General features: G+C 34.2%; 1 protein-coding gene across 1 annotated transcript; it reads left to right on the forward strand.

Annotated features, from left to right (window-relative positions):
• Nucleotides 1-2,998: 2,998 nt before the first annotated feature.
• Nucleotides 2,999-4,436, forward strand: LOTGIDRAFT_116750 (hypothetical protein; the record flags this gene model as incomplete). Its single annotated transcript, XM_009055399.1, has 3 exons — nt 2,999-3,178; nt 3,466-3,877; nt 4,336-4,436. Coding segments are annotated over 3 exons (693 nt in total), but the record flags the coding sequence as incomplete, so codon positions are not given.
• Nucleotides 4,437-12,133: the final 7,697 nt, after the last annotated feature.

Below are 12,133 nucleotides of genomic sequence, written 5' to 3' on the forward strand. Positions count from 1 at the left end.
AGCCTGTAGCCTCGGTTTATTGTCCAATCCGAACGACTAGACGCTTTTTCCATGTCAGTCCCTCCTACTCGCATCATTGATAGGGGAAAACCGGGTTTAAAATCGGTATAATCTGTGGATGCCCGAACCTTAAGATTAACGAGAAAGTGTCTAACTCACTGAGCCACCGCTCTGGTATAAGTTGACTATTAGATATACTCTCTAATAGAACACTGATCTAGGGCACAAGTAGAGACTGTGGATTTCAACATTCGAATATATCAATTTGTTTTCAATACGCAACATTTTCCAACATCTTCTCACTAGATATATTAGATAATTGTACACAATGAAAGAGAGGAAGTCAAAGTTTTTTCCAATTTTTTAAAACTATGCAGTCAAATAGATCAATATTCTCTGTTAATTGATTATCCTTCAAGGACCAAAGATAAAACAGTTTATCATCTATAAATTATGAACATTGTTCCTCGAACAGAAATAAACTATCTTACGAACGCTCTTGGTGCCGACCAACGGGTAAACATGTACAGTGAAAAAAAAAACATCATGGTTAATGAAGCATTATTATTTTCGTATTGACAACTGCTATCAAAGCTAGGAAAGTAGTCCAACTTATCGGTTAAAAAACATCGAAGAATATGGTACTCGTGTACTTCAGACTCGTATTTTCTTATTGGTCATTACGCATCCTTTTTTTTTAAATTCAAATTGGCCCTTTGGTGAACGACATTTTCCACGCTTGAAATTTCAAAGGCATTTATACTATGTTTTCAAAGTAAAAATCTAGCGTTGATCAAGCTGTATTCAGATTTACTCTCCGACGAGTTAGCTCCCTTATTTCACAAATAATTCAATATTAAATTTTCAAATGCACACTATTTATCTTTCTTTAAATGTCTTTGGGGTCATAGATTAAACAAGTTAAATGATTTAACCTTGACAAAAATACAAGATCAGTCATCCTTATCATAACGTCTGCAGTGAAGTAGTAGAGCAAAATTATACTGTAGCCTACTGAACATTATCGATCGAAAGAATGTTTAAAAATAGTACAATTCACCATAGCAACTGAACCTAATAACGATTCATATTATATACTGTTTTACAATTCATCTTCGAAATTTTTTGCTAAAAGATATAAATCCTTAGATTTATTTGATACAAAACACAGTGCCTTTGTTTAAAACTCAAACCATGTTGGCCGTTTGTACTACAAAAAGTAGGTCAACCGATAACTTGGCTACTCGACATGCCATATTATAACCACTGCTCTACTTTACATGTCTGTTGTCTAACACTGCCTGTTGTATTTAATGTGGATTTGTGAATCAAATTAAACAAGAATACTTACGTATTGGGTATTATCAAACGTTATCCGTGTCGTAGTTCACCAAAATCACTAAACTTCGTGTCTCAATACAAGTCAACAAACATAGACTAACATACAGTCCTTGACCTATAGGTTATAGGTCACGTTGTCCTTTATAAGAGAAGTAGTGAGTAAGGGTTTAAAGGTCGTGACCTTGACATTAATTAATGGCAAGTATTTTTAGATGATAATATACACGTAAGCCGTTATAATAACGGAAGGTATCGAATGAATATATTTCATTCCTGCTTTGACAAAGATTTATTGTAAAAGGTCTTTGGGCCTACATCAAAATTGGACTGGCCCAGCTTCGTCCCAAACTGTCAAACGTTTTATCATTTGGGGAAGTCATGATTGCCTGTGAGTTTCCTTGACATTTGTGTGGCCCCTACTCGGTCTTGACCGGATAAATCGTAAAAATGCCTTACTGCGGCGCATTGATGACAATGTCTACACCGAGCACGACTATTATTGGTTGAGTTTATGACGGGTATCTTACGAATCATTACGTCTCTGGATGACTTTCACTAGTAATTATCTCTAGATGCTGGACCGCTGTTGTAGAACCATTTTCAAAAGCATCGATAATGAATTTTTGCAGAGAATTGCTCATTCAGAGCACAGTAGTTTTTTATTTTTTAATGATTTGGTTGTCTTTCTTGGTATGTTAATCGCAAATGAAGGGAAATAACTCCTCGTTTCGTTCCCGTTACAAGGAAACTCAAAACAACAATGGGATTGCAGTTCATTACATTTAATTATTTTTAAATCAATATTTTCTCATTTTTTCTTCAGTATAAGATTCTGAAGTTTTCCATATTATTTCCAAGTTTAAAGATTTTTTTATTTGAGCACCATTTAAATAAGTTTGGCTTGTGAATCAGGACTCGTTCACCCATTCAAAACATCAGATGCCATTCAGCGAAATGATCTGTCATCTCAGCATTTTTGTTTACGAGTCTGCATATTTCATGTTAATGATATATCATAATTGTATCTAGCTCTGAAGATATTATTGAAACGCAATTAATTTCTGGTTCAAACAATTCCGTCTAATATATTGATTGATGATGTTTTCGTTGTATTAGATAGCTCTAGGTAATTTAGTAATTAGTTAATTTAAAGATGCCTTTAAACATCTTTTGAAGGGCCAATCGAATTTAAGGGTGGGTCTCTTTTATTTTTATATTACACCATTTTGAGTTTTTTAATATTTAGTATTGTGATATCCTTGGCACGCCTTCATTTAGCAATGTGGAATTTTTTGGAAACGAAGCAGAGCTTGCAAACAAAAACATATATTGGCTAAAGTATACGGGATTTACATAAACACAGCTATATGGAACAGCAATCACTAGTCAATGTTTTATGCGACATTTAGACGTGTTTCCTGTCGTCCTCATTGAAATAATACATACATACGGTCACTCAACATGATGTGGTCGTATTACATTACATAACAGGACAAGTTATTTATCGTGAAAAAAGCCGAAAGGCGAATCTTCATTACTTTAAAAACTTTGACGTATGTAATTACATCTTGGAATTTTCAAGTAAGCCTAATTAATATTATATAAATATTGATGATTTACTCTCTCTGTCATAGCAGTCTCAACTTTTCATAGCAAAATGAATTCTTTTTTAAGTGGCATCTTGATTCTGTTTACTGTCTTTAGGAACCATGTGCACGCTCATGGGTATATGTCAAGCCCACCTTCCAGATCATATATATGGCACGACCAAAAGTTCAAAGCGTTAGACCCACACGTTAATTACAACTATATGGGCTTAAATTGTGGCGGACTCGCAGTAAGTATTACGTCGATTAGTTTGAGAGTATTTACAAAAATTAACCGTTATCAGATAAAACTACACGCATGAATTTTGTGCAATGGCAAGCGTTCTGAGAGCAACACAAATTCTGGTGCACCTCTGGGGGTTGAACTCGGAACGGTTTTCAGAACAGACTCCATAGATCGAGGTAATGTAAATTGTTGATGTAATCATGATGCAATTCCATATATATACATGAATTTTAGTCGCACAGTTCGAAAACTGAAAATCCATCTAAAATATATTTGTTGATTTTCTTCCAGACACAAATGGCAAATGGTGGAAAATGTGGCGTTTGTGGTGATAATATCAACGGTCCGAGAGAAAATGAGTCGGGACCAGAAGGCAAATATGCACAGGGCATAATTTCAAAATGTTACGCTAGTAACAACGTAATCGATGTTGAGGTCCATTTAACAAGTAACCATCTAGGGTGGATGGAGTGGAGACTCTGTGAGCTAAATGACCCAGAGAAAACCTCAAACCAGGACTGTTTCGATGACAATCTACTGGAAATAGTTGGCATTAGTGGAGACAATTGGTACAGAGATGGAACCAGTCGATTGAAAATTGACCCCAGTAAGCAGAAATCTAACGATAATTTTTACGTATCGTTGTTCATACCAAATGATGTGAAATGTCAAGCATGTGTCTTACAGTGGATTTATAAAGCAGGTTTGTAGAATCTCATTGAAAATGGGAAAGATTTTCTCCAACCTATTCTGCAAGTTCAAAAACAATGTGCCGAGTGCTTCATACTCACCCTTCCAGAACACCAGATGCCGCTCTGTCTCGTGGGTTTATCAACTCGGCATAAGTTTCAATCTTAACTTTTATACTTTTTTACTTTTGCATAGCACAAGTCTGTTATGTTAATTAATAGGATCTATCAATTACTTGGAAATTATTGCGTCATTAATATAGATATGCAATATTTGAGATTTAGAAAAACCTCAAATTCTTGTGCGTGCATCATGCTTACTTTTAATATCTACTAGCACCACCGGTGTGTCCCATTCAATGTCTGTAGTTCCTATTAACACACAGACCAGAAACCTATTTTGAAGTCCACTAAGCTTCGCATTGATCAAACCAAAATAACTAACTGCACATCATATTATATTTATATACAGGTAATAACTGGGGTTGTGATAATATTGATGGTGTTAAAGCTTGTGGTATTGGCCATGGTGATAACCAAGAAGAGTTTAGAAATTGTGCCGACATTGCTATTAGAGATGCCTGTCCAAATGACGTTTTAGGATTGCCTTTGAATCAAATCAAATTAAAAAATCACGGGCACTCGATTGATTCAACGAACGACTTATTACATGTTTCTCAACTACCAGATGATGATACACAACATGATGCAAACGTCCATCGACATGAGCCCAAGGTAAATGCTAATCTTCAGCCACCAACTATGTCACCAAACAATCACGCAGGGCACACGAATAACAATCCAAGTCCTTCCATTTCACAACAAGATGCCCATGGAAGGCTTTTACAGGCCCTACAACATCACCTTCAAAGGTTCAACCCTACGAATGCACGTGGATTCAATCCCAAAGAGTCGGACCGTAATCACGAATTACCTGTTCACTCCACGATGCTGGGAACTGCACCTATTACATCAAGTTTTCCATCGCACAGACCTTCTCACAGTGGACACGTTGGTACATGTCAACTCGAGACGCAATCTTCTTCCTCAAATCAAAAGCTTAAACTCTTTTGCTCTGATAGAAATTGTCAAGTTGATTATGTAAATCAAGAATGCATTTGTTATTAACTAAAGCAGTGAATCATATAAGATTAACTATTTTTAAGTGCAGACTAATGGTGTTATAATCGACCAGTTTTAATCAAATCGACATACTGATTCATTGCTTGTAGACAGAGTAAAGCCACGAAGACATGCTGGTTGATCTAATTAACTGTGTTCTAAAAACACATGCCATATTAAGACGAGTTACTACCCTTCTCACGTGCTCTGATTAGTTGTGGAATAACATTTTTGAGACGTGAATGTACGAGGTATATCTTTCATATTCGATGATCAACCAAACGATACGTTTCCAAGGTACAGCTTTTTAAAACCATTTTTTTAAGGTCGACATTACAAAATTTTTAGGACGTTGTTCTGTATCCATAGTTCAATTTCTACATTACAGTGACAAGTCAGGACTATTTATAAGAGTTTTATTTTTAACAAAGAGTACATTTCCTCAATTTCAGAATTTTAATTAAAGTATCCTATTGTAAGATCGTTTTATTATCCACCCGTCACCTATCAAATTTCCCACCTAAAACTAACAGTTGTGTGTTTTTGCCTTTCAATGAATGAAACCCGAGGGTATTTCACAAAATTTACAGCTTTGAATCTCAGTAAAATAATTTGTGTATCTGTTTTTATATCTAATTTATAGCGCTAGTCCTAACCCAAGTGCATTTATAACAGATAGCAGGCCGTTATATCACCAGATGGAAATAAACACGTCAGTTATTGCTGCTTGCAATAACATTGCTATCTTAGAAGTTCAGATAGTTAATTTGAAATTTCTTCTTAATCAAGTTTTACTGAGAAAACTGCAACGAGAATGAAATATACGATAAGTCATAAAAGTAATAAAACATTCACAGTGAAATGTAATTTCTACTTCCGAACAGGTTTAAGGTAGGCTGTAACCCAATATTTCACAGAAATATACACGGGAACTGTTTGTTGTTGAAATCAACAGCCTTTTTCCTATCCTGGAGATATTAAGGAGATACCTCATCTCCGACTGGGCATAAAGGCTGAAATATAACCGAGGTGGTTATGCTATGGTCTTGGCATGCAAACGGCCTACCGTGAAAGTTATGCATCTGCAACAGTCACGGTACCGGGGCTATGTCAATCACTTGATTCTGGTAATCTAAATGTCAGAGACTGGTCGTTCAGACCTACGAGTATTTGTAAACAAAGACCATGAAAAACACAATTTTGTATGATATAATGATAATAAATTGTATAATTGGTAATTCTTCTCTTGCATAAGTAAGTGACGGAAGAATCTCCCAAAGGCTCTTAATTTATGGACTATAAATATAGCAATATTACTTTGACAAATCATCTTTAAATACCGGAAGTAAAGAGTCTCGCTCAAGAACGAAATCCTCCATTCATTACCTAGTCAGATTCAGCTTCACAGAAACTGCCGAGGAATAGCATTGGAAGTCTATCACTTGTGCGAGCAATAGTAGTTAAGATAGTGATGTTGAATCGTTCACTCATCGTGATAATTGTAATTCTTCAACGGCATTGTAATGGATAGTCCTGATTTTGTCTTCACCAATAATTCAATTCGCCAAATTCTGAAAATTATTTAACAGTTCATCAAACCCTAAATATTACTTTTTCACCAAATATTTTAAAAACTAATAAATCGCCCAGAGTTTGTAGGACGTTGACTGCATTATTTAATTGCACGAATCTGTTTTTGTCCATTTCCAGACAATTCTGTCAACTGAACAAATGTCAGTAATCCATTTTAGTGTTTCAGAGAAAACATAAGTTTTCTTTCACAGCATTCATGATTTGATCAAGTTTTACCAAGAACTTAACAAGTATTTGATTAGAAGATAAGACTTATTTTTACGTACATATATAGATTTTAGGTAGGTGGTAGTATAATAATCTAATTGAACAGTTGTGAATGACGGATCTGGGTGTCGCAGTGCCTCAGTGAGTTAGACGTTTGTACGCTAACCTGAAGGTCCGGGGTTTAATCCCATAAATCGAGATTTTCCACCCGGTTTCCCTCTGTCAGTGATGCAGGTAAGAGGGGCTGATATGGAAAAGCGTCTCGTCGTTCGGATGAGACAAAAAAAACAAGGCCCCGTGTGCTTCAGACTGTGCACGTTAAAGATCCCTCGACAGTTGATAATCGAAAAATAGCTAGCAAAACTTTCCCTCAATTCACCCTGCATGGCGTTGCCTGTCTTCATTAGTCCACATGGTACAGAAAAGAAGGATGTACCTTCATTTCATTTCATTTGTGAACGACGGATCTATGAACCGACTTCAACATGCTTTGGATTGAACTTCGTTGAAATTTCATTCAAACATTTGTTTTCATACTGTGAAATCTTATGATGTTAATTTTTCTTAAAAGTAAACATGAAATAACTTCAAGCCAACAGGTAATTTATTTAAGATACTCTTTTCTTCCACTGAAGACATCATCTTTGAGGTGTTGTGTAATGTGGCATCAGTATTGGTTTTGCAACAAACGTTCGAGTATTTATGCTAATAAAATTGTAAAAAATGTTTCGGCTTCCATGATAAATCTTTTTCAGATTATGATAAAAACAAAATCAAGCCTGACGTTTCACTCGATTATACAGGTACATTTAGTATTTACATTATAAGCTTAACCTCTGGAACTGGATTGAAGCATCCTGGTTCAACTTTCAAATATTAACTACTTATAGTCGACATCGGTCAGTCGGTAATTGAATAAACCCGTGGCTATTACAACAATTGAGTTTGATATATATTTTCCAGGCCCCTTCAGATGTCAACAAATGACATCAATTTATTTTCGTTCCCTAGTCCTCAAGATGTAACCAGTAACTAGCAGTCTTGGTCAAACCACTTGTTCGCAAATAATATGTCGTTACTACGGGAGAATGAGGCTGACCCTAGATCATTGAGATTTTAAATCCCCCTCACTTTTCCCGTTGACCTTATGATGCATAGAAACGCAACTGTCTTGTGTGGACAACCTTTAATATGATGAAACAAATCATCTTCCAATATACAACATGAACTATTTGGCGTGTAATATAAATTTGGAGGGATATTACATATGAACCAGAATAAAGGTTAGACTAATTTAATAAATCATACAATAAGGAGACATTTTATTAGTGTGGATGTCGAGAGAAAGTGATCATCACAAATATTCTTCTTGTCATGATATCCTTCACATAACATGCCATTATAAAACTTCTCACGGCATCTTTATATATATCTATCTATCCAGGCGTGTTACTTCCATATTTAGTACTTAACATTCACGACCCACGATTTATTCGATCCGACCAGTTCTGAAGACTTCTCATCTTATCAAACCAATAGTACTAACTACAACGATTACCAACTATCTAGTTGGCGTTATCAGCATGTTCCTGAAGCCGACGTTAATTGGTCAGTCTCCAACCAACCGATGTACTATTCACTATTTGAGACGCCTTTCCTGAGAAAATAGAATTGTCGCAAATTTTCTGCTCAACAACTACCTAGTCTGTGGCAACAGCTTTAACTTAAAGCGGACGTTACCTTGTGGTCTAACAACCAACTGATTCACCACACTTTGAGGCGTTTGGTTCTTTTGAAGGAGAATTTTCGCAAATTTTCTGTTCAGATTCTACGACCGACTACCACGACCAACAACAAATTCCTCAGCAGTGATATCAGCTTAGCTTGTCGTGTACCAACCAACCTCCGCAATTTTTTGTTAGAAGTCTTCTCGCAGCGATAAATAAAGAGCATGTTCTTTACCCCCTTACTTAATAGTTTTGTCCGGGCATCAGCCAATTTACATGATCAGTTATCCTAAATAAACAGATCCCTTCGACTTGTAAACCTATATCGCCTAGATATTTCTAGATTTTCTTCTATTTTTTTAAAATGAAATCAACAGTAATTCCAAAAGTTTTCTCTTTTGTAAAATTGGAAACATTTCTAGTAAACTGTTTATAATTCATGAAAATTTGCTTTGATTTGAAAACACGTAGAATTCCATTATGTTAAGCTGCGACCACAGGTTATGGGTTGTTCAGATTATGAAGTAGGTTAGGCAAATTTGTACTTGAAATAATTATTTTCAACCTTTGGTTTATTTTGTTAATCTTATGTTCAAATTAACCTTATTCCACAGGCCTGCCAGAAATTTCTCAATATATGAGCTCCTATTTTTTGCCTTGTTGAAGCGCATAGATAAATAACGACGTTAATTTGTCCACTTACTCAATATTTCTAAAATGCATTATATGTAGAACACAAATTAACATGAAAGTACAAAATATTATATGGCATAAGGGCATTTATTTTCTTTTGCTTCATCTGGATTTGGGGTAATATTGTTCTTCTGAAATTTCAATTACTTTTGTTCACGATTTTTTTTCAAAACATTTCAGTTTTATATTTGTCTATAATATTATTATATATTTATTGTTTCTGCTGGATTTTTTATTTGAAGACAATGAAAGAAAAGAAGTGTCTTCCGCTGAAAATTTGCCGAGGGTCTGAAATCAACAGGAAGCAAAATAAAAGAAGACACAAAAATAATAAATTAGATTTAAAAATTAGATTTCACAAATAGGCTACGTATCCGGACAGTTATTTCTTTGGACACGCAAAAATCGAATCGAAGCACGGAAACGATACATTTTAGTGTTCCTTAACCATCTTATCAACATCAAAAGATTTATTCAACACAGACTGCCCTTATGGAAGATAAGATATTTTGGAAAAGGTCCGCTCACTATCAAAACATTTTCATTGTTTTTTTTTTTAATTTAGACATAACCAACATTTTAATATAAAGTGTTTTCAATATATTAATCATTTTTTAAATGAAACTTATAATTTTTTTGTTAAAAATTTTGTCCTTGATATTGACATTGCAGAATTTTTGTTCCAACTTTGTTTTTATAAAAAAAATAATCTTGTTTTGTGGAAAAATATTCAAATTTTCTTGTAAATGATTAAACTTTTTTTTTGTAAATTTTCATCTAACACATGAGCCAAATCTCGATAATAAACCTTCAATAGGTATGATAAATGAAACAGTGAGCACGAAATGTTTAACGATAATAAAATACATTATTATGATACGTAGGGCTCCAACTCTACAATAAAACATTACGGTGATTTTCAACAAAATTATATTAAATTTTACTTTGCAGTGATTTGCCAGCTATTATGAAACGTTACGTATTTGATCTATTTTTCAAAGTTTATATAAGTTTTGAAATGGCATCAACAAGAGAGGTGCGTTTACAGATTTTCTACTTTTTGAGGCACACTAATACTATTTTTTAACCATTTCAATTTCTCTTTATTCCAATAAAATTTATCAGGTTGTAGTATTTGGGTCGCAATGTTAAGTTTGACATTCATTTTAATGTCTTACTTTTACAATGTACGATTATATAAAGATTAAATACAATAATTTATATATTTCGCAATACATGTACATGTTTTATGAATATAAATCACCTCAAGTTTAAAGTATTCTTGTCTCTACATACAAACAGGATGGATATTAATAATGTTAGTCGACTTAAGTTTTGGATAGTTTGTTCTGTTGTGTGTTGCTATTGAAACGAGTTGTTTACAGTACAATGATTCAACCACTCAGATTAAAGCCGGTCTTTTAAAAAGGAAAGGGAAAGAAGATGTTAAGGTGTCGGAATTCTGTGAAAAAAGTAATATGATACACTGATCATTGAAAATATATTTGAAGACTTACCGATTATCTATTTGTGCTAAGACACCATCATTTCTAATTTTACTTGGCATTAAAACCGAATTTGTTCTTGGACAGTCATTTGATTTCTGGACCTAATGCTTAAGGTATATTCAATTGATATGGCAATTATGACATGGATCACTTGCATTGCATATAGTTCACTTTAACTTTAATTATAAAAACCCTAAGTTTCATCTTCTCTTGAATAAACATCCATAAAAATACAGCTTGCAAAGTGAGCTACGTAATAATATACATGAAGTTTGAAGCTACACTAAAAGAGCAAAACAATTTTCAAAGAGATAAGCCTGACACCAAACTACATCTTATGTAAATATTTGAAATTGAATAAGACTCGGGATTATTTAATATTGAGCCAAATCAAAGACAAAGGCCTCATTAAATAAAGTAACTATGGCCTTCCTGTTATAATTTTCAGGAATTTCCCTACATTTAGCACCGAGTGTCACATTCATGTTGTTATTTACATATAATTTATATTTAGTTTGCGTGATGAAAACTGTTCTAATGAAAATTATGAATGGCATAATATTCTATTATGTTCATAAATAATGGAAACACTCGAGCAATAATGATCAATATTCTAAAAAGGTGACATAATTGCCGCCATTATGAAGTCAATTTGAACATACAGATAATTATCCCAATTACAGTGTGTTTGCCAATAATAATTGCGAAACAGGCCATTCCCACTGATAAATGCCTTTTGATTACTGAGACTTTGTATTCCATGGAATAATTTTCTTTATTATTCTAAGCTGTCATGAACTATGAAAGAAATCAGCCATACTTTGGGAAAATTAAACCTTCCCTTCCCCGGAACTAAAATAGTTGTAGGGATCATTAAGATGAATGGGAAAAGAAATGAAAAGAGGTTGTGGGGATTTCCCGAACATTATTTCAATCCTAGCACAAGACGAGACGTTCATTTCTCTATAAAATAATGTGCAATCCAACGAATAAAGAAGAAATATTTTTTGTCCTGTCCCCTTCTTACTTTCGCCAGCGAATCGAATTTTATCGATTATATTTAAATTAATTTCAGAACAGGAGAGAGCCAAACATGTTCCAACCAAATTTTGGCTGAAAACTAACATCTGTAAAAGCGTATTTCAGATTAACAATATGAGTCTTTCTGTTAGTATTGTCAACACAGAATTATCCTGAAGCTTTTAAGATGATTTAAACCTGACATTCCAATCAATACATATCACCCGATTTACAGACGAAAGCGGGAAAACAAAATTAAGGTGAATAGCTATCAAATATATGAGGACTTGAATCTAGGCATTGGTATTGCGGATCATTCTAGGTGGTGGACGACAAAACAGAATGTTGGTGGACATATAAAGTGCATTCTTGTAACTTGTCTATCGCCAACAAGAAAAGA

Source organism: Lottia gigantea (genome assembly GCF_000327385.1).
Source record: "Lottia gigantea unplaced genomic scaffold LOTGIsca_24, whole genome shotgun sequence".
Lineage (NCBI taxonomy): Eukaryota > Metazoa > Mollusca > Gastropoda > Lottiidae > Lottia > Lottia gigantea.